Source organism: Silurus aristotelis, assembly GCF_946808225.1.
Source record: "Silurus aristotelis genome assembly, chromosome: 2".
In the NCBI taxonomy this organism is placed as follows: Eukaryota; Metazoa; Chordata; class Actinopteri; order Siluriformes; family Siluridae; genus Silurus; species Silurus aristotelis.
The window spans coordinates 20,281,451-20,306,260 of NC_139575.1; the positions used below are offsets into that span (position 1 = coordinate 20,281,451).

General features: G+C 37.8%; 1 protein-coding gene across 5 annotated transcripts in view; it reads left to right on the forward strand.

Moving 5' to 3' along the window:
- Nucleotides 1–24,810, forward strand: part of lhfpl4a (LHFPL tetraspan subfamily member 4a) — a 33,168-nt gene that overhangs the window by 2,411 nt on the left and 5,947 nt on the right. For 2 of the 5 annotated variants that reach the window (XM_083528355.1, XM_083528356.1), the window contains 2 exons: nt 17,409–17,645; nt 20,614–20,630. In XM_083528355.1, the coding sequence (XP_083384481.1) occupies nt 17,409–17,645; nt 20,614–20,630 (254 nt within the window). Of the gene's footprint in view, nt 1–17,408; nt 17,646–20,613; nt 20,631–21,517; nt 24,784–24,810 lie in introns of those variants that run through there. The other 3 variants (XM_083528357.1, XM_083528358.1, XM_083528354.1) reach the window with 2 other exon arrangements.

Sequence of the window (24,810 nt, forward strand, 5' to 3'; positions counted from 1 at the left end):
AAACAGACAAGAAAAGTAAAATCTGATACAATTCCACACAGAACCTACAAAATGCACTGGACACAATTATTGGCGCCCTCAACTTAATTATTAGGTAGCACCCCCTTTGGTAAAAATAACTGAAATCAATCTCTTCCTATAAGCATAAATTAGTTTCTTACATCTTTCTACTGAAATTTTGAATCACTCTTCTTTTGCAAACTGCTCCAGGTCATTCAGATTTGAAGGAAGCCTTCTCCCAACTGCTGTTTTGAGACCTCTCCTGTACTTTGGGATTCAGATCAGGACTCTCCAGCTCTATGTTTTTTACCATTTTTGACTGCTTTTTGAAGTGTGTTTTGGGTCATTGTCCTACTGGAAGACCCAGGAACTCTGGTGGCAAAGCAACCCCAAAACATTTTTGAACCTCCACCATGTTTGACTGTAGGGGCTGTGTTCTTTTCTTTGAAGGCCTCATTTATTTTTCTGTAAACAGTGCCATGATGTCCTTTACCAAAAAGCTTTACTTTTGTCTCATCTGTCCACAGTACGTTCTCCCAGAAGGATTGTGGTTTTGTCACATAGGTTTTGGCAAAATTATGGGATTGTCCTCCCACCATAAGGTCTCTTTTCATTCAGACGGTGATGGATAGATGGAGCTGACACTGTTGCATCCTGTGTCTGCAGATCAGCTTGAGTTTGTTTAGAAGTTAATCTGGGTTCTTTATCCACCATTCAAACAATCCTTCATTGTAATTTTTTATTAATTTTGCTCTTCTGCCCACATGCAGGGAGGTTAGCTACAGTGCCATGGGCTGTAAACCTCTTGATGATGATGGACACAGGAACATTAGGATCTCTGGAGAAGGACTTGTAGCCTTGAGATTGTCCATGTTTTTCCACAATTTTTTCACTTAAATCCACAGACAACTCTTTACACTTCTTTCCTTTCTCCATGCTCAGTGTGACACACAACACAAAGGTTGAGTCAACTTTTCTCCATTTTAACTGGTTGCAATTGTGATTACTATATTGCCCGCACCTGTTACTTGCCACAGGTATGTCAAAATACAAAATACAGGAGCATCATTTGCTTAAAAAGCAATTATTTCTTACTATTTTGACCAGTGAATTTTTGAGTTCTGTGAGCAATATTATCAAGTTCAACTTCTGTTTTTTTTTTGTGTGTGTGTGTGTATTGTTGACAATAAGCAACAATACTAACAAAAACAATAAGCATGTGAATACCAAAACATTTGCTATTGGAACAATTTTCCTGAGAGAAGTGTTAGGGTGCCAATATTTTTGAGTGTGCAGCATGCATTACCTGATACCTGATAACACTTTGGTCCTTCAGAAGGCAACATGGATTGAAATCCAGTGCAGGATGGAGGGAGTAGTACAGTTCCATTTTGCAATTAAAGAATTTCAGACTTCGTAGTCTACATACCCTTGTACAAATAGACCATCAGTAAAAACCTGCAAATTTAGAGTCATGAAATAGTGTGATTGTTGCTTCTTCTCATTTCAGGTCAAATTCCTCTTGCACTTTCATTCCGACATGACCTTTATGCTTTGTCCCCTAATGCCTTTTTCCCTTCAGAAAGGTCATTGTTTATTTAAAATGAGATGTTTACGAAATGAGACCATTAACATGGCCTTTAAATGGATCACAACATCTCTCCCTCGCGCTCTCTCTTTCTTTCTCTCTTTCTCTTCCATATATAGTATAACTAACATTCTCTCCTTATTTCTTTCTCATAATTCCATTACCATCCACATTCTCCAAAATGATGTTCATGGTGTACAACTGATAGGAAATGTGTGTGTGTGTGTGTGTGTGTGTGTGTGTGTGTGTGTGTGTGTGTGTGTGTGTGTGTGTGTGTGTGTGTGTGTGTGTGTGTGTGTGTGTGTGTGTGTGTGTTTTCCTTCCCCTTAGTAACCCCAGTTCAGTTTGCTTGTCCTGCTACTTTAAGTACTCATGCGTTGCTCATCTGTGCTCATGTTTGTTTCTTTGTGACAGAGACATTGTCATTTATGCAAAATCGTTCACTTTTAAAAGGCCTGAATATAAAAGACATGACATTCTGTTAACATTTGCGTTGCTAATATCAGAGGGTTGTTATGTGTGCCTTAAGGGGCTTCAAAGCAGTTATGTGCAATTTTAGCTTATTCTTTGACTACTTTTGTGATTCTGTGTTCCCACAACCACTTAATTGTCTTTGTTTGCTCCCACTCTCTCATTCTCATTCAGCTTCAGAGATTACAAAAGAGTAGGGTACATGACAAAAAATTACAAAAACCTATTTAGTAACATGGGTTGTGATGTACTTTTCCTCCACAGTGCTTTTTCTCCAATGTGCCAAAACCGTGGTGGTAAAAAGATTGGTAAATCCAAAGTTCCCTTTTGGGTAAATGAATGTGTACATGGATGTGTGCATGGTGCCCTGTGATACACTGGCATCCCATTTTGGCCTTTTTGCCTTTCTCCAGGCTGTATCCACCTCAACACTGAGCAGGACAAAACAGATACTGAGAATAAATTAATGAAGGAAAGAATTAATTAAGCATTTATTTGTCATATGTACATACATTACAGTATAAGATGCAGAGTAGAAAATCTAATGATTTCCTTCATTCTTAAGAACATAAACATATCCACTTCAATAGATAAACAAATTTGATATTTTCAAATATATGAACATTACAAATATGATTTTTTAGATAAAACTTTATTGTCATTGCCCGTTATGGTATGAGGCAACAGTTAGCATCTAACCACAGTATTTGAAAAGCATTTGTTAGGCTAGATTTTATCATACAGTCTTTATATTATTTACATTTAACTTTGCGGCATTTAGCAGAAATCCAGAGTGACATTCAAAAGTGTTTTCGGTCTCTACACTGGAATTCTAGATTACAAACTAAATCAGGCTACAACTTTGTTGATTTTTTATTTTATTTATTTATTTTTATAAACAAAGTAAACTTGAAAAGTGTTAGTTTAAGTGTTTCAGGAAGAGGTGGGTCTTTGCTGTTCAGGGCACCTAGGGGAAGTTCATTCCACCACCTTGGTGCCAGTACAGAGAAGAGCCTTGAAGTATACATTTCTCTCATTTTGAGAGAAGGTGGTACCAGTCGAGTGGTGCTGGAGGATCTTAGGCAGCGTGGTGCAGTAGGAGGAGTTATGAGGTCTCTGAGGTAAAAAGTTGCTGATTAATTTTTGGCTTTGTAGGCAAGCATCAGTGTTTTGAATCTGATACATGCAACAACCGAAAGCCAAAGTAGGGAGCGCAGCATTGGGGTGGTGTGGGAGAAGTTGGGCAGGTTGAACACAAGTCACGCAGCTGCGTACATTTTTTTCACTTATAGAAAAATTTTATTGATTTCAATTAGTAATGTAAAAAATTTGTCAAATGTAAAAAATAATATTTTGTATTCCTAAAGACAGAATATAATAAATTTTAGAGGGTTGAATGTATATATTTGAGAAGAAATGTGTGTGTGTGTGTGTGTGTGTGTGTGTGTGTGTGTGTGTGTGTGTGTGTGTGTGTGTGTGTGTGTGTGTGTGTTGTTTAGGGGAGTGGACGGGTGGGTTGGGATTCAGGCTGAGGGATTTATTAAAAAAAAAAAAATGGAGCGTAACACTCCTGTGTACAGTGATCAGCTATAAGCCCTGATCTCAACACAGATGAGATAGATTTGCTGGCTGAGGATGAAAAAACTGCATCACTGACACTTTCTCTAAAATGTTGATAGCTGGTTTTGAAAGCGACCAGATGCTAAGTCCAAGATCCTTTTCCTTCCCTGATAAAAAAAAAAATACCACGAAGAAATCCATTGACCATATAAGCGATTGAAATAACACTTCGAATAAAACCACAAATAAGACAGTCAGGAGTCAAAAGTGCATATAAGTTTTGCATATACTGATTTAAATGGTCAAGTGTCCAAAAATGTTTTTCCCCATACTGAATGTTGGATGGTGTGTACTGTGTGTGTACAGTTGTCTAGACCAGGGATAGTGTTGTTGTAGTACAGTTTGGTTCTAAAAAAGTAACAGATCATTAATTATATGACATAATTCTCAGAATGTGCATTTTTTGGTATTTAATAAGTATATAATTCTAAGCTTTCAAAGTGCTGAAATTCTGAACAAATGAATATAGAGAGTACTGATTAGTGATAGAAAATTTTAAGTCATTTGTATTTCTTTTTTAACTGTTTTTGAATAAATCATGTGCTTATGCTTATGTGCTAATGTTAGATGTCAAATGCTAAATGTTAATTCAAAGGGAACGTAAAATCACTTGTATTGAAGGTGTAAAGCTAGATTATTGTTAGTTGTAGGCATAAAGAGCTGTAAATGTAAGTTGGAGATTAAAAATCAGAAGGAAAGGTGGACACTGCAAAAGCTTTTTACTGAAACATTTATCACAAGGGTACGATAGCAGCAGCCTGATTCTCCTAAAGACTCCTCCTCTGAGGCTTGTACTATTTGATTGGATGATTGTGAGAGCTAAAGGGAGTAAATTAATCAGTTTACAATCAATGAAAAAAAAAATAGAACAGAAATCAACAGCATCATTAGCCAGTGTGCAAGTCAAAATTACACTCATTTATTTTTGATTGCTTCTTTGAAATAGGTTCTAGAATTGGTTTAGCTTAATTGAAGGTCCTGTGGAGATTCTTCCCTTAACTTAGATCTTCCAGCTTTCATACCCATAATCCTCCTGGTTCCTTCAGACGGTAAGCTTCAACCAATTCCACACTGCTGCATGCAAAGATAGTATCAGCAGCAGATGAGCTCCACACTGCAGGGATCTCACAGGGATGAGAAAGATAGAACAAACCCTGCCAACTGAAAGCCTGACTACAGAGCCACGTACATATGACAGACCGCTGAATGCATCTGAACAGTGTCATAGAGGTCTTGCAGTTAAAACGAATAGCATTCATGCAGCCGGAGGAGGGGTACTGAGAGTGGGAGTGTGTGCAATGGGATTGGATGTAGATTTAATGTGTTTGGCTTTGGTGTTGTTGATAGTTTAATCAGCTCTCTGATACTAATCTACAACTGCACTTCTCACCCCTCACACCTAGCCCCCTCTCTTCTCGCCCTTCTTATTCTGTTACCCTCACATTTCATCAAACTCAGTGGTAAATCCATCCTCATCAAATATCTGTTCAGGTGGCAATTTCTTTCCTTGCATTCTTTCCTCTGCTCCTCACAGGCAGAAGCTAAAATAAAGCAATAAAGAGAAGCAGAATAAATGAACATGGAAACAATAATTCAAGAAAGGAGATGCTCTTCAGTGGAGCAACAAAAAAGCTCTTAGTTTAAATCCCAACAACACCATGCCAATCCATTGGCCGTGCTCTCTGGTGGGGGTTTACAGCATGCTCTTTCTCCACTGATACTAACCAGTGGTAGATGTCTGAGCACATGTATGTGGAAAAGAAATGGTGAGGCTTTCTTAAGTACAGCTCCACTGCAACAGTACAAGCACATTTTACTCTTCATCTTCCCTATTTCATGGCTGTCTTGTAATAAGGGAGCGCAAGTTAGTAGTTGGGAACATGAACAAATTACAAAAAAAAAGCGATGAAACTGCAAAAAGTAAGAAATCTTCAGTCTTTCAGGCTTTAGTTTTTTTTAAACACACATGGATATCAAACCAGTTTCCTATATGATTGTTAAACTAATCTCTGAATAACACTGAGCCTGGTTATTTAAGCAAACAAGAATTATAATTTTTTTTTTAAGTGGTCTGAGCTTCACTGTGTTCATTACGAAAAGCTCAGTACTGTTTGCCCCTACAGTGGCTTACACTGTAAAATTCAAAATGTGTAAATTTTACCAAAAGCCAGATACTCCAAAGCTGCAAAAACTCATTTAACAAAATCAGCTACTCTTTAAATGCCCAACTGGAAGCATGCATTGAATAGGCACACCACAAAGGACGTATGAATTAGACCAGCTTCCCTCATCTCCTGCTCTCCACATTGCTCATGCCACTCGGATAGCATACTGATAACTAGAGTATTGACTCTGCATATTGATGAGACCTGTTTTAGGATTCCAGTTGGATACAAAGCTTCAAACACGCATACACACACACACACACACACACACACACACACACACATTTTGTCCATTAACTATATTTAAGTTGCAGTTCATGTGAACATGTGCACATGATGGCAAATATTAATGCCTCTATACACCTATCTGTTCAGTTGCTGTTCATTTTCAATTCTTTCTGCTTAATTTGTTCATTATTTTACATTCAAGGCTGCAGATTTTTTTTATATATATATTCTAATGCATAAATGCACTTACACACATTCACACTGACTGCCATGTGCACAAAAGCACACACAATCAAACATTAGCAGCTACTTTCGTGTGCACAGTCAAACTCAGCTTTCAGGTTCAACTAAATTCTACATAAGTGTAGTCTCATTGGATGACTCAGAGCTAGAGTGTGTTTGCGTGTGTGTGTGTGTGTGTGTGTGTGTGTGTGTGTGCACACGTTCATGCAACACTGCTTACAGAATTCTCCCCGGCTTGTTTCCAGCTGGCCCTAAGTCATAACAGCCTCTTATAGATTTTTAATCACCTCACCTTCTTCCATAGAAAATGCGATTGCCTTGCATTTCTATAACGAGGAGGGCAACAGACTTTGTCTTCTTAGCGGATGCTTGCAACCGAGATAATGGATCATGTCTCTGAGGCATCAAATTGTCAATCAGTGTACAACATGGAGGTATTGATTTTCAGCAGTAATGGATGGTATTCATTTGTTTATTCCCTGTACTGAATTGAAGCCTAGAAGGCACCAGGAGATACCAGGGCCTAGCAAATATTGCTTAACAAATTTTAAAAAAGTCTAAAAACCCAAGTTTCACAATTTTATTGCAAATTGCGTTGATGTCTCTTGGTTTATGTGTCAATGTGACATTAATCACACTGCAAACAGAAGAGTTCAAACAAGATGCGCAAGAATAGGAATAAGCCCATATTTCATGTTTTTATAGAAGGGATTACAGTGATTTCTGTGGGGCACTGGGAAGCATGCTGCATGTACAGTATAGACCAAGTCAAGTCAAGTCAAGTCAAGTTTATTTGTATAGCGCTTTTCACAACAGACATTGTCTCAAAGCAGCTTTACAGAAAACAACAGTGAAGGTGAATGGTGTGCGTTTGTCCCTGATGAGCAGCCGTGGCGACAGTGGCAAGGAAAAACTCCCTTAGATGATATGAGGAAGAAACCTTGAGAGGAACCAGACTCAAAGGGGAACCCATCCTCATATGGGTGACATCAAAAGTTTGGTCATAAATCTTTCAACAATACAGAACAATTTGTGATCATCATAGATCCAGCATCAGCTTCTCCATGCCAGGGCCTTTAAACACTCGGCATCTACTTCTCCATGATCATCCATAGGTCCATAATCTTCACGAGGTGGGACGTGACTGGAGCTGGCCAAACCTCAGGAAGCCTCGGGATGGGGAGAGAAAGAGAAGCAGTGGAGAGGAATTAGCGTAGCTGCTGTTCATGATATTAACAGCACAAGTTGATAATGTGCATGTGATCAGATGTTCTGGAGCACAAGGTTGTGATGTGATGTGTGTGATGTGTGTTATGTGTAGGCTTTGCTAAAAAGATATGTTTTTATTCTGCACTTAAACTGGGAGAGTGTATCTGAACCCCGAACACTGTCAGGAAGACTATTCCAGAGTTTAGGAGCTAAATGTGAAAATGCTCTACCGCCTTTAGTGGACTTTGCTATTCTAGGAACTACTAGAAGCCCAGAGTTTTGAGATCTCAGGGAGCGTGACGGATTGTAGCGTGTTAAGAGACTGGATAGATACATGGGAGCCAAACCATTTAGTGCTTTATAAGTGAGACCAAACAGCAACAAGAAAGGTACTTCCAGGTAAATAACTTTAGTATCAATTCATTGGTGCAATCTTATAATTGAAGGTATTTAATATAAATCTAAAAATATTTTTACACTTACAGGAAAAATCACTGTACACTCCAAAGTTTATTGTAGTTGCTGATCACATCATTACCTTATATATCACATACTCGATACTAAAGGGTACACTACTTAGGGTGACATGTTTGTCATTAAATTAGTTTTTTTATACATTGTTTTTCAACATTAATTAAAAATGAACTAAATAACAAATTAATTTCCTTTTGAACAATTTCTATATACAGTAATCCTCACTTTACCGCGGTTCGGTTCTCTCGCCCTCTGGTTTATAGCAGAATTGCATTTGCCACTTAACTAATTAGTTTGGCTGATTTTCCTGGTTTCTCGTGGATAGCAGGATAGACCAAAAAAACTTATAGGTAATTGTTTATATGGAGTTTTATGTTGAAATAATGAAATGTATTGATAAAAATATAAGTTTTAATTATAAAATGAAGTAAAATATTAATACAGTACTGCACTGTATACATAAAATAGCATTTTTGTTGTGGCGTCTGTTTATCGTGGTGTTGGAACGTAACCACGAAAAACCGCGATAAACGGGGGATTACTGTATTGCATAATGATATACTTTTTTAAAACACCAAAATTTTGTGCTGTGTGTACACACAAAAGGGGTCTAGCAGCAAAAGCATTCGTTTTCCTTCAATCTTATGCTCGCATTTATTGCCACTGCAGCTTGTGTCCTTGTCCAGATGCAGGTTATCCACACAAAAGAAATGCCAACCTGAAACATAATCACTAACACTTCTGCTTCATTTCTGCTTCATTGCATGTCAAATGATTGGTTATTTTCCTGTCACTACAGCATCCCCTGTAGTGTGTTATTTTTTGCAATCTGGTCATGTCATTAACCTAAATGTGTGCTAAATGCCTGATACCTGAGATGTATTTACTAAATTCCAGCAGTCATTACAAGTCATTATTTATATCAAACACTGTTCAACAGGCACAAATGCCTGAAGGGGTGCCTTACAAAATGCACTTTTCACCTGTCCATTCCATAACATACTGTACTTACAAACGCTATCAATACAAAATGAGGGCAGATTCAAATCTTGTAAACATGATATGATTAAGTTGCACAAGGAAATGGTGATATATATATATATATATATATATATATATATATATATATATATATATATATATATATATATATATATATATATATATCCTATTTTACAATTTGAATTTTGCAAAATAGTTGACTTTTTTTTTTTTTTTTTTATAAATCCTATTTAGCGATTTGACATTGTCACTGGTTTACATATGAATTATGTCATTAGGGATAACTGGGCAGTATTTATTATACATGTATTAAAATACATTTATGATAAATGTATTTCAAATGCATTTATGATACATGTATTTCAACATATTGTCACTGGTTTACATATGAATTATGTCAACCCAGTATGTCAAATCGCTACATAGCATCTATTACAGAAAAAAAACAATTAAAATTGAAAAATAGTATACAGTGTATGTATATATATATATATATATATATATATATATATATATATATATATATATATATATATATATATATATATATAGTCTTCAAAACTGTATAATACTGTGTAAGAAGTCTACATGATGACCTCATAAAAAGGCAGCCTCTGATTGGTGCCTACTCAATAGTTTGCCCAGACTTGTTGAGATCAAAGCAGCTCTATATGAAAGATGGTGGTGAAGGTAAGAAACGTGCAGGCTGCCAGCTTTTAAATAGGTTTGATAAATATGTATTTGATTGCCGAATATTGTATCCTAATTAAAGTAGCTGTTTAAGAGGTTTATGATTTTGCATACCATGGCATGAATGACTGCCTGACACATTATATTAATGATTAATAATCAAAAGATTAATTAGTTAGAAACTAGTTGCTATGAATACAGGTGCCATCAGTTGTCTTCTTATAATTGACTTGTTTGTCAGTGAGTCAGTGTTGCTGATACAATGTAGCCCTCCTTTAACTAAATTAGCACAATTATGAGTCATTCGCAAACTGCTGAACATTAAACTTCTGGTTACTTTAAAATAACCTTAATCTGGAAGATCAGAGGAAAATGTATGTGAATATTTGATTTGTTAACTGGTTGCATATGTCAGATTTATTACATGACTCGGCCAGAGGAAAGCTGTTGCTATTAAACATTGTTGTTTACTTAATCAACTGAGTCAGTGTAATGGTGAAGGAGATCAAATAGGCCAATTGATGGAAGGATTGCGAAGAAATTTCATGCTTCCTTGTAAAAGAATTTTATTTAAAAAAAAATTTTAAATACAAAAATACAGTAGTTTATTTTCATACATAGTGTGCCCCTGGTGGTCTAGTGGTTAAGATGCAGCGCTCTCACCGCTGCGACCCGGGTTCGATCCCCGGTCAGGAAACCATCCCCAGACACTCTTAGTGCCGGTCCCAAGCCCGGATAAATTGGGGAGGGTTGTGTTAGGAAGGGCATCCAGCGTAAAACATGTGCCAAATCAAACGTGCGGAGGATCCGCTGTGGCGACCCCTAACGGGAGAAGCCGAAAGAAAGAAAGTTTATTTTCATACATAGTGTGGCTGCTGTATTTTATAGTTTAGGTATGTTAAGGTATTTAGTTTTTTATTATAAGTTATATTTTAGTGTATCTTTGCACAACCCTGTATATCATGAGATTTATGTGATGTGTGTGTACACATGCACGCACACGCTTTGCACAAGATTGCGTGATTTTCAGTGCTAGTTGGCTGTATTGACTGATCCTTCACACTTCACTGCAGAATTCATTTTTGCCACACCATCCGCACACGTGCAGTTGTACACGCATGAACACACACACACACACACACACACACACACACACACACACACACACACACACACACACACACACACACACTGGCTGTACAGGAGCAGTGTTCACCAGCAGCCACAAATCTGCATCATGCTCTATTATTTGTGGTGACATTTATCTATGATTGCACCCACCATCTCCTTTCTACACATACGCACACACAAAAAAAATAACAATTTTACATGTACACCCAAAAATGTACAATGAAAAGAATTAACAAAAAAAAGTAAAGCATGACAAGTGTGTATTTGTGAGCGTGTGTGGTTATTAGATACAGTGATATTTGGCAGTGAGGAAATAAAGCAGTATTAAGTACCTGATCTTGTTTCTTGTATTTCCCACTCTGACCAATCAAGGTGATAATTAACACTCCCGGAACTGCAACACATTAACGTTTCTGGGACTCGATGGTGGTTTAAGACAGGGAAGGAAAATCAATAACTCTCCACACTGGTGTACTGTGTGTACTTGCATTCCTCGGTGGTTACAAATAAAGTATACGTTTATGATGTTTCTCTCATACAAGTCTGTATTAAGATTGTTAGCAGTAGGTTTTTAAATACATTTTCCTATATAATTCCAATGTATACGAAAACCCAAATTATTCATATATTATATATTAATTGATATATCAGGATATTACATTAATTCCATTAATTAGATTTTTTCTATTCATACATGCCTCTGATGCCCAATACAGCTCTCTTGAGCCCCATTAGGTTTTTTCATTTTGATTTTTATAAATTAATGGTACAAATTTAGCCTGAAGTGCCAGTACACTGGCATACATTCCCACCGGCAGTAGAAATGTATTAAGATTGGATGTTTGTTACATCGAAATGCAGATATCAAATAGGATAAGACTCCGTCATGCTGTGTATCTGTTTAAATGACAAAGCTCCAAGACCATACTATTAATATGATTTAAACACAGTAAACAGACATGCACACTAATACATCTCATTTAAGCATATTCATTGACATTCTTTCAACACTTGTCTGACCTATTACTCATATTTGGATTTGTGACATTTGTTGCAGACACCAGTCAAAAAAAGGCAAATTCATAGCCACCTTAATGCACTTAACACAATACAGCAAGATTATATCTGTGTCAAGCAAATAGTGTGTGTGTGTGTGTGTGTGTGTGTGTGTGTGTGTGTGTGTGTGTGTGTGTGTGTGTGTGTGTGTGTGTGTGTGATCGAGCTGCTTATCGTGACATAAGAGCATTGTCACTCCACAGACAGGAATCACCATTCTGCAAGAGATGGAATAAGTAAATGACTGAGAGAGACAGAAAGAGGGAATTAGACCATTTTTATATAGAGGTGACATTTTAGTTTGTTTTAAAGTTCAATTATCGATCTGTGATTAATTATGTATGGTACATTTTTTACACTAATGTATACTCGCATATTATGTGAGCGAGCAAAAGTGTGATGGCAGGAAATGGTACACATTTAAGGGATAGAGTTTGTTGCGGTGCACAAAACAAAGTAAAAGAATGAGCATTACGGATAGATGTGAGATACAGAAGCTGAGTAAATGTGTGAGCATGTAGCGAGGGGGTTGTGGGGAAGGAGATTGAGAAGAAATGTATGACGACTTCAAAGAGTAATAACAGGATCAGTTCAGCACTGCAATTCAACCTAAGGCCAAAAGACAAGCCTAAAGAGAATCAGAAGGTTGAACACACACACACACACACACACACACACACACACACACACACACACACACACACACTACCTTACATTAATATCACCTAAGATTTAAACACACAGCACACAGGATCAAAATTGTGTGAATACATTCCTTATTCTCATGAGTCCCTGTGGTTTTCTCTGTTTCCTCTCTTTACTTTACTCCCTCTTTTAATATGCATTCTATCAGTGTGCAGAAGAGCTAAAAAGTTTCATCAGTTTTGTTAATGAAATTTATATTGACCTGTTTTGTTATAGACATTAATGTAAAATATACTAGAACACATACAGTTATATTCATATAAAAGTTTGGATGAGGCTTATAGACATGGCTGATAGATATTTGGAGCCCAAAAGGAGCCACGCTTTAAGTGTTCAAGAGTTAAGTGCAATTATTAATGAGTTAAATCTTAAATTGCTACAACTAAACTGAACACAAAGAATGTCAGAGAAATATTTATGAAATGAAAACCTTATTTAAAAAAAAGCTTTGAGAGCTGGAAAAGTTTGTTCAAAGCAGAGAAGTGTCTAAGCAGTTTTTCTTTTTCTTTTTTTATCATTTTGATTTTGCTGATGATAAAGCATATTGTGTGTATGCATGTGTGTTTTTGTATGTGTCTGTTTGCAAACAGTATGTACAAATGTATAGATTATAAAAAAAAAGAAAAAAAAAAAACAGAGGACACTTCACTGGGTATTTCTTTCTGCACCATCGCAGGCTGAACTATCAGTGTTTGCCCATGCAGTCAAATCCAGGAGCAAAGAAAATCACACAGCAATAAATTACAATTTGAATTATTTATTTTACCACACACTCATACACACTGAACAAGCAGTTCATTGCTATTGGCTTTTCTTTTCCACTGCCATCAGCATGAGAGGAGACTCATCTATCGAGTGATTTCCCTGGGACTGTGCTTTTGGCACTGGCAGAAACAGTCTCTGTGGGCCTTTGAAAGCACCCTCACTCTGTTCAAACAGATAGCTATACCGTAGGATCAGGCTGTTATAGCCCAGAGAAAAAAAAGAGAGAGAGAGAGAGAGAGAGAGAGAGAGAGAGAGAGAGAGAGAGAGAGAGAGAGAGAGAGAGAGAGAGGAGACAATACAACACCCAGTAAAATAGACTACTAATCTAGTACACTCCATTTATATTCGACCAGTAAAACCAATTTCCAAACCTGAGCACACTGGTTCTGAAATTAAACACAGACCATGCAGGTAAAAAGAGAATGTCATCATTGAGCACATTTGCATCTATTTTAAGTAAACCATGCGGGAATTACTGGCAGTACATAGTGTAGTGAGTTCAGTGAGCCACAAGAAATTGGACAGATTAATTAAATGAACTGACTTTGTTTAGTAAGTCCTGGGAAGCTTTTTGGTGTATGCTTCATATACACATATCATTAACACTCTCCCAACTTTTCATATACAATTTAGCAAGCTCTAAAATGCATAGTAAAGTGGCAATGTGGGGTTAATGAGAGCCACCGGCCGTTTCATTTGTTGGATACAACTCTATGTTACAGTATCACTAGGCTAAGCATACTTTCAGTGAAAGATCAATTTTATATTCGTTTTCTTTAGTGTGAAAAAAAAAGATCTCCTAAAATTGTATCACAATAGATAAAAGGGTCCAGAATCCTTATATGGTCTGTTCAATATGAACATAATACCCTCTAACTAAAACCAACAGCCTGCACTCTAGCTCCATTCATTCATTTATCCACTTATATTCAGTAACCTTTTTATCGAGTGAATGATGTTCACAAGGTATGAATATACCCTGATGCCAGTCTATTTTAGGGCAAAATGCACAACACAAAAACACACACAGACACACAGACACACACACACACACACACACACACACACACACACACACACACACACACACACACACACACACACAAATTCACACATAGGGGCAAATTGTTATACATGAAACTCCTACCATCATGTTTTTTTGAGAGTATGGAGAGAAAACCAGAGAATACAGAGAAAACCTACACAAACACTTTAATCAAACTGCCGATCAACAGGAAAACAATCTATGTATTGCTGAATAACTTGCTCAGAGTATATGGACTCCAAGTAAATCTTAAATATCAGAGAATAGTTTCCATCCCATGGTTGGCAGACAAGCAAAGCAGTATGATGAAACATTTTGTATAAACATGGATCTTTTTTTTAACGAAAACTTAACTGGATCTTATTTTTCCTCAGTAATTGTAATAGGCGCTGTGACGTCCACGATGTCAAGATAGCTGTTGTATTTTTCTTGTTTTATCCAAGCTACAAGTAGAACTACATATGTTATGCATCTTTCTTTACAAATCCCCTTACAAAGGCTTATAATATTCATCAAAGAAGCTGCAGAAAATCCGATTAGCTATTGAAAGTAGTGTTAAATTGCATTGTGCTCAATTGCAAAAAAAAAAAAAAAAAAAGTAAATCTGCTTCAACAATAGCCAGTTTGGTTTGTCTGCCTTCTGGCTCTCATTTTATCAGCCTGCTGCACTTTTCCATCTGTATTTTGTAGTTGATATAGCTCTGAGACATTTAGGAAATAATTAACATTCTCATTCTAAACATTCCACTGCATACTCCTTTAATGCAAAATATATAAATCATGTAGACAGGTTTATTTTCACATGTGATTGTGGAGTGTGAAGGTAATTTTACTTCACAAGGATTATAATTGAGCCTGTGTGTACGTATAAACTGCGTGTGTATGCATAAATTGTCCACAATCTTATGAAAGAACACATTTTTAAACAACAGACGTGAATCATTTAATCATTGTCAGACAAGCACGGTGAGTACAATGCAGGAACATTTAAATCCTCTTATGTTTCAAATTGGTCCAGTGGTACTGTGGGTAGTGTTTCTGCTCCAGGGTTCCCTCTGGGTTTGATACTGAGTTTGGCTTATTGTCTGACTGGAGTCTCACATGTTCTTCATGAGTCTGTGTGGGTTTCTTCACACCTCCTAAAACCTTGTGCTGGTGCAATATAGAACTGACTGGATTGCCCCAGGTGTGAATGCTCATGTAAATGTGTGTCTATATATTCATCTTAATAAGGACACATACTTATTCTCATTCACGCTAGAATTCATACACATAAGCAGATAAAGGTCACGCGCCTTTGTAATGTTAACGATTTAATGTGTTAATGTTCACATCAAATAAAAAAGTATGGAAAATGTGATCACAGTGATTTTGCCAATGTCATGGTGGTCATGACAAAATGGCTGGTTTGAGAATTTGAGAAGCTAATAATTTACAGCAGCCTCTAGACTTTGAACAGAATGATGCAAAACACCAGTCCAGTGTGCAGCAGGTCTGTGGTTAGAAATGCTGTGTTGATGAGAGAGGTCAGAGTAGAAGGGCCAGACTGTTTTAAGCAGACAGAAAGGCAATGGTAACTCAAATAACCGCTCTTTATAACCGTGGTGGGCAGAAAAGCATCTTCTGGGATTTTCATGTACTACAAACTGCAGATTACACAGAACCATATAGTTGCAAAAGGTCAAAGAAGAATTTAAATCAGCCACACTGATTGATAAAACATATGAGTACAAAACATACGAGAAAATTAAGGCGCATGGAGTACAACAGGAGAAGTCCTGATAGACAGAAACACAAATTTGAGAATACAGCGGGCACAGGCTCACCCTATCTCAGGAGTTGAATCTCATTTTTTTTTCAATTTTGATATGATGCATATTCACTTTGTGGTGGCATAGTGTGTATCTTTATAAACACACAGATCCTGGGAGCTGGTGAAAATCAGAATAAATTTAGGTAATTGAGTTGAATATCCCCTTTTAATGTTCATGTGAATTTTCTCCAGGTTTCTTTCACTGCCTGTAAAAAGATTGGCATTCCGTATTATATTGTCATTAGGTGTGTGCCTGGATGAGTGTGTAAAAGGAGTGTGCCATGGACTGGTATCCTACTTAAAGTGTAATTCTACCATTTAACTGGTGTTCCTAGGATAATGACCCTAGCCGAGAGACAGCTCATCAGCAATGGGCTTTCTAAACTATACAGGGTGATACAACTATAACCTAGTTGTATTACCCTCATAATTTATTAAAATGATTCTTAGTTAAAAGATTCTTAAGTATCTGATGTTCAAAAGCAGTGGTGTTTCTTTGATTTTGTAATTGTGATAGTGAGCAGCAATACATTCACAAATATCAAGAACCATTTTGTATGTGTGCAGATGGACTAAAGAATTATCTCAAATTGAATGATGCACATGCAGCTCTGCTGAAAAAAGCTGTTCTGCTGATGTGGATATTTGTGTGTTTGTGTGTGTGTGTGAGAGTGAGTGTGTGTGTAAGTGTGTGTGTGTGTGTGTGTGTGTGTGTGTGTGTGTGTGTGTGTGTGTGTGTGTGTATGGGAGGAGTCATTACTCATTGCTGCAGGCTGAAAGACTTCCTGCTTTAGAGTCAGCGCTGCTGAGGTGTCATTTCTTTACCCCACACTTTGTTCTCCATGACATTGTGTAGTGCTGAGAGCAATAATACAACTCTGAACTTGTACTCTTATATAGTCAGTAAAAAAAAGGAAAATATCACATGCTATCACATTATTTGATTTTGTTACCTCCTAACCTTGAAACCTTCTATTTTTCAAATGTACTGAAAAAGAAATGTGATAATGGACCATATTGCTCCTCAGTAAAGTAAGTTCTAAGCACCAGGCTTCTTTTGGACCTAGGAACATATGTATTTCAGCTTTTAGGAATTCAGTACTAATACAACATTATTTAGTATTTTGATTAATTCCCCCCCTCAGCCTTTCAGTTACAACTTTTTACCTGGTCTTAATAACATGCCTCTTTTCCCCTCTATAGCTGTGTGTCTGGTGTTTGGATGTATAATATTCCCGGCTGGCTGGGATGCAGAGGTGGTTCAGGACTTGTGTGGTGAGGAGACAGGAAAATACACGCTGGGGAACTGCTCAGTGCGCTGGGCCTACATCCTAGCCATCATCGGCATCCTGGATGCACTCATCCTCTCTTTCCTTGCCTTCGTCCTCGGGAATCGCCAAAGCGACTTCTTTCAAGATGAAGTCAAGGCTGACAATAAAGGTGAGTGATCTGATCCCATAACCACAGAGAAGACAGTGGGGAAAAAAATCAGTAGACATCAAAATACCTGAGAAAAGTGACAATATAAAATTTAGTATAGAATAGAATAGCCTTTATTTGTAACATATACGTACATTACAGCACAGTGAAATTAGTTCTTCGCATATCCCAGCTTGTTTAAAAGCTGGGTTCAGAGCGCAGGGTCTGCTATGATACGGCACCCCTTAAGCAAATTGGGTTAAGGGCCTTGCTCAAGGGCCCAAGAGTGGCAGCTTGGCGATACCGGGGCTTGAACCTCCGACCTTCCGATTTTATTATGCTTAACATCTTTGAGAGCCATTTTACAATACAGACCATGCTTTTGTTTTCCAAAATCCACATTGGGGAAAGAGATCAAACACAGAAAGCACTCCACCTGAACATTAACAGATCAATAAAATAAGCCTGATGTCCACTGGATTTCAACACACATGCCAACAAACTTTACAAGTGACAAGTCTGACAAAAACAAATAAGATGTCTAAGAAACAGCAGGCAAGATTTGTGCTGCTCTTGTAATCAGTTGAGTGAGTGGACATTTGTTTACTCTAAATATAACAAAACCTGCATTACGGGTTATTCTATAACCTATAAAAAGATATATTACACTGTGCGAAATAAGGCAAAATGTTTGGTGATCAAACCAGCAGGGGATCTGTAAATCTCTTGTTATCAAGTTGGTTAACTGCATATATAATATGCATAATATAATATTATAATGCATTTACCTTGTTCTAAGATCTTGCCAAAAGAAAAAATAAATAAAAGGCCCAATTTGTTAGGAAAATTTGGTTTCCATCATGTCATGATAATTGCCTTGGTTTTCCAACAGATTCCTGTAGGTTTTCATTTCAAGATACTATCAAATACTACCTTTCAGTAAGGCACTGATTACCATCAACAAAATTAGAAACCATTAGAAAAAAGACATTCCTTTACCTTGCCATTACAGTCAACCAGAAACTAGAAAGCTCATTTCACTTAAATTTTTCAGCAAGTATAACAGAGAAGGGAAACCCCTGTTATAAACAAAATGACTGCTGCATTACCATGGGTATTGGTGAGATGGTGGAGCTTGTTCCCTACCGCCTCCATTTTATTTTGTTTACTCCTCTCTGCCGACTGATGTTTGGAAGTAGGTTGGGGGTATGGGGTGGAGCTGAACTGTCTCATGAAAGCATATGAGAAGTCACATGTTCATAAATATTTCATCTTTCCCTCTTAAGCCAGAACACTGTGGTAGACTGATCCATACTGCTATTGTGCGACAAGCAGATTTCATTATCTTGCGAGATTCTCTTTTATGTCATGCTAACAAATCACACAATGGAGGAAGGAATGGGGTTTGCTAAGGGTTTAGAAGAGCGTTTGCTGTAACTCTCGCAAATCATTTATGATAAGAATCATTAGAACTTGGATAGAAAATAATGCAGCTTGAATGTACGTGCATGAACGGGAAAAGAAGAATGAGTTGGGGGGGGGGGGGGGCGCTAAGCAAGAATTTTGTTCAAAGAAAAAAACAAAGAAAGGGGAAAAGAGAGGGAAAAAAATAACCACCTTCATAGTCTCCTGATTCTATTGAGGAAGTTGCCATGGTTACATGTCTGATTCCGGCAGGATAAGAAGGGCTGCTGCTCTCTCCCCAGCGACTGGGCACTCTGCAGCTGTGTCTTTCTCTCTCTCTCTCTCTCTCTCTTTCTCTCTTTCTCTCTCTCTCTCTCTCTCTCTCTCTCTCTCACACACACACACACACACACACACACACACACACACACACACACACACACACACACACACACACTATTATCACACCCCACTCAAGCTGATAATTCAATTTGGTATGAGGGGTTTTAAGAGGGGTGGAGCGCCAAAGGTGGAGGGAATTAAAGAGGAGGTAGTTTTGTGTGTGTGTGTGTGTGTGTGTGTGTGTGTGTGTGTGTGTGTGTGTGTGTGTGTGTGTGTGTGTGTGTGTGTGTGTGTGTGTGTGTGTGTGTGTGTGTGCGCGTGTGTGTTTGTGCTTAGCATCTGTGGTAGTCAGGGAATCTGCTTTGCAGCATCAATAAAAAAACGCATGGCAGGTTGCCAAGCATCCCCTAGTTTCTATTTCTTCTCTCTGGCTTTAATCCACTTTGCTCACCATTTACTCCCTTTTCAAAATTCAGAAATCCTTCTCCCCGAGCACAAATGATCGCCCCCCCAAACTCTTCTCCTTCATCATGCTAAGTCGCGTCATGTGCCTATAGCGTTAGTGAACAGGAGCGCACATCATGCAATATATTTTTTGGGAACCTGGAGGGAATCCTACCACTGCAGAACGTGACTCACATCTCTAAGTAATCCTAGCGTGAACCTGGACAACAAGTTCAGCACAGCACAGGAGATAAATTATTCACTGCATATTATATATGTCAAATAGGCACTTCGCTGTCCACCACACAGCACACGTTGACTTTACTATTTCTTGTTCAGAAATCATGTTTAAGCATACAAATTAAAACTGCAGCGGTGAGTGCATTATTTTAGTTTTGCTTAGTGTTCGACAGATTTCCATGTTTCGGAATGTAAAAGGAGGTTGTGAATGACTTTGGTCTCCTACTCTTCAAACATCCTGCTGATTTACAATAGCAGCCAGGGCTTTGGATGGCATGCCACTGGCACTGTAAATCCTATTGTAACTGGGCAATAGAAGGCAGACTCCTACTACTTGGACATACTCCATGTGATTTATGAATGGTAGTGACAGGCTACACTGCACACATTGCCCTTTTTTCTTTACTTTAGCATGGTAGAAGACAAACGAAACAAATGAACTACCTTGCAAGATTTGTTTGTTTAGTCTTTACCAACTCATTTTGGCAACAGTGTGCAGATGTATACTTGATGCACACCAGCCCAAACTAAACAAACCATTTCTATTCTATCTTTACAGACTTTGCAGTATCAAGGGTAAGTCTTTCCATTGCTGTGGCTTCCGTGCTTGTGTTGCTGTATGCAGTGATTGTGCTCCAAATCTCAGTGTTGTGGTGCTGTAGTATCCTGGCATTATATATGCTCTGGGTTAGTGCTTAGATTGCTCACCCCTGCTTGTGTGTTAGTGCTCCCAAACCTAAATCCTCAGTGATTTTACACATCAAGATTTTTACCCAGATAACTCAGTCAACCCATAGAGATTCAGGGTTACAAAAGGGCAGATGCATGGCATTCAAAGCTAAAACAATAGAGGGACCATGTTCAGGAAAACAAGCAGCAGAGAACTGTTACAGAAGCCTCGAGTGGCACATGCCTGGAAAATATGAAGACCTTGAGATGTCAGGTCAGAGAACAAATTCAGTGAAGTTCCAAGCAGACCAGCATGTGTTTACCTTTTCACCTTTAAAGCAGAGAAATAAAAGGGGAGATATGTAGTTTAATTAGATAACAAATACATACTGTAAATGCATAGAACAAATGACATTTGGATTAATCACCAGAAAACAGGCTGCATAAACAAGGCATGCTTAAAAGCTTTGCTGGTGCGTACATGAGCCAGAAGAAATGTCTGATTGTTATCGTTGTAGTCATAAAAAAAACTTGCAAAATGATTTATTGAAAAGAAATGACAAAAAAACGTGAGCAGTCCTAGTAGGATAGAGCGATCTGCTGGTCCTCTCTAATGTAATACATATTTACTGACCCAATTTACCAGTTTAGGCTAGCGATCTAGTAAACCAAGAGAACATAATTTTTTTTAAATAAAAGAATCTTAAGATCTACACCTACGTTTCCATCGTGCAGAGCATGCAAAGTGTTACAAATCTAGTCTAGTATACATGTCTTACTAGTATGATTTATAGTGCTCTTTTCTCCGCAGCAGCCACTGCACCTGACCTCTACACACCGAATGGCTGGTGTAAGACAAAATATCAAAACCAATTAATCAATTTATCACCCATATTCCCCTTCTCTGGATATATGCATGCAGTCCTAGCATGCAGCTTGAATCTGCTTTAGCCAAAAACATGTTTCTCCCTATGGTTTATTGCTGGTGGCTGTCTTTTTTTTCTATGATCTTTTTTTTTTTTTTCATAGTAACGTTTTCACGTCTCATAGGACACCAGCTGGATGCACACTTAGTTATTAGTTTTGCTTAATTGTAAGGAGTTGACCATTCCCGAAATATACGTTTAATTTTCATTCAAAATCATGAAAAATGGAAAAACTTTTGCATTATTTGCATTTCAGAATTGGCTGATACAAAGAGCATTAAGTAATCAGTATTTTGAACTCAGGTTTTTGTTTGTAAGACTGTGAAATAAAGCTTAGGCACATATGCCTTTCTCTTAGATAGCACACTATTTCAGTTTGGAAACATTTTCCAAAATTATTAAAATGAAGAAATATGGAAGTGTTTTCCACAAGAAAAGTTACAAGTTTTTTTTTTTTAGAATACAGAGTTAACACCACAGTTTACAGAGAGTACATTTATAGTAAAAGCAATAATCTCACTATAAGGATCATAAGGTCACTTGATATGGTTTTGTGGGCTTACAGTTTTCAATCCATTACTCTTCAAAATAGGTAAGCCTCTCATTAAATATTTCAGAAAACTGAAACATTAGAGAGCACAGAGTGCTTTTTGTAGAACTTTAGTAGGAAGTCACACCCATATTTGCACCATGGACCGAGTGAATATTAGCTAAATGTCTTTAATGAATCCCAAGTAGGAATAGTCATCACTCTCCAATCCTTAGCCAGACTGGGGTAATTAAAATATTTAGACTGTCCATCACAGGCCAAATGTTAATGATTGCGTGCAAGGCAGAGAAGCTGAGCCTGGGCATCTCGCCCAAAGCCTCCATAAGCACACAGAGCAGGGGAGGGGAGATGAAAAAGGGACCAGGTGGTATCACAGTGTTCCACCGTATGTTTCTCTCTCATTCACCTTTTTTTCTTTATATGAGCAAATGCTTTGGTTGTTTATTGTCTGCCGGTGCAGTGGATTGCCCGGGCCAAGTGGGACATCAAGCTTTGTGTCATCAGGCGTCATAAGTAGGTCAATAATGGTGTTATGACAGATTATTTGTTTATGTAATCTTCCTGTGTGTTACTGCAGGCCATTATAACCTCCTCAGATTGATTTTGTTGTGGTGAAAACAGTTTTCATTAAAACTGGGCAGTGCTTCTAAATCTAGTAAACAAGATAAACAATAAAGCTCTGTCAGGCCTCTGCTCTTTAGAAAGTAAAATTAAACATACATTTTCTTGGTTCCTGCGGACTTCAAATACAAATACAACCTCTGTTTCAAAGCATTTCTTTTCAAATGTCTATTTAAGTAAAGCAACACTATAAATGAAAAGTCTTGACATTAGATCATAAGAGACAAACATGGGGATACAGGGATACAGCATTCCATGCTGGAAGACTGTAGAACCACACATGAAACAACAAAAAGTCTCAAAATAGATATCACTATTCATTTTACACTGAATATCCAATGATGTCAGGTGTGTAAAATCCAATCTTAACTGTCCCCAGTCTAGTTGTTGCTGCACCATTTTAAAATTCAAAGGTTAAACCTGTTTAGTTTGTACGACTTAACCTTCTGTAGTGTCGGGGGGGATACGTACTTACTTAACTGACAGTGAAAGCCTGAATTTGATATACTGTTTGAAAAACACTCACTGACACCCGAGCTGAGTCTGGCATGTTTGTTTTGGTTTAAAGCAATGTTTGTTCAGAAGAATCTCTGCAGCATCCAAAATTTTCAAGAGTTGTGAGCACAGTTTGCGAATATCATCTGATAGTGTGTTGTATCGTTTGAGAGAAGGATGATTCAGGACAAAAAGCAATCTGTCATACTGGAAATACTCACAATTTTCATCATCAGCTAGGATTGTATAAAGCTTGTAAAAGGCCTTTATTTAACGTTATTTTTGTTTATGTGAAACAATAGAGTCTTTATGTATCACTGCCCACTGAAATATATAATCACACTGAGGGATGAGAAGGTATATTTCTATGTTTAAAGTCTCCTCTTAAGACAGAAGGGGATTGTATTAGCTGGGTGAGAGGCTCGGGAAATGTGTAAGGTGTAATGGACAATAAATGGAAGAACTGTGTTCGAGAGAGAGAGAGAGAGAGAGAGAGAGAGAGAGAGAGAGAGAGAGAGAGAGAGAGAGAGAGAGAGAGAGAGAGAGAGAGAGAGAGAGAGAGAGAGAAATTTGGTATGAGCTTAAAAGCATTTACCTGAAATGGTGGTAGACAGGCCTACAGCACTACAGCCCACAGAAATGACACTCCTCAGACATATCTCAGTATCACTTTTACTGACTAAAGAGGGAGGAAGAAAGAGATTGAATATCAAGAGGAGACCCAAGCCTTTGCATTTGTGGTTGTGAGTTGATAAGGTGTGTGGGAGAGAGAGAGAGAGAGAGAGAGAGAGAGAGAGAGAGAGAGAGAGAGAGAGAGAGAGAGAGAGAGAGAGAGAGAGAGAGAGAGAGAGAGAGAGAGAGAGAGAGAGAGAGAGAGAGAGAGAGAGAGAGAGAGAGAGAGAAACAGAGATATAGAAAGAGAGAGGAGAATAACTGACAGTAAGAACCGGTGGGCTGCTGAATTTGGAACAAATTAATATTAGCTGATGTACTGTATATTCCTAAGTATGTGGATACTAGTTAGTGATTGAGGTTGGGCTGAGAGATAAAAACATATGACTGCTAGCACTTCCTTCAGTAAAGATGTTTGAGGAGAGACTGACTCCACATTTGCACATACATTTTCACACACACCTTCTAAGTATTTGGATAAAGAGGATTAGATGACAAAGAGAAGCTTCTACATTTAGTTTTGTTTGAGATATTTTTTGCCATAGACATAAACATGCATAAGGGCAAGTCAAAACTGTTGTACACACTTATGCAGGTCAGTGAAGTTGGTGTGAGGATGTTTTGTTGTCCTAAATTTGCTAAATTTCTTTTTCCCCTTTTGAACTCTGCTCTCACCCTAGCTCTACTCCATAAATGTAAACCAGCACAACATCCTAATGTTCTTTCCCTCTGTTGCACTGTAGACTCTTTAGACTGCTCAGACCCAACAAGCCTATCTTGGTCCATATGGTCTTACTTCCTGGAGTTTGGCTCACACTGTCTC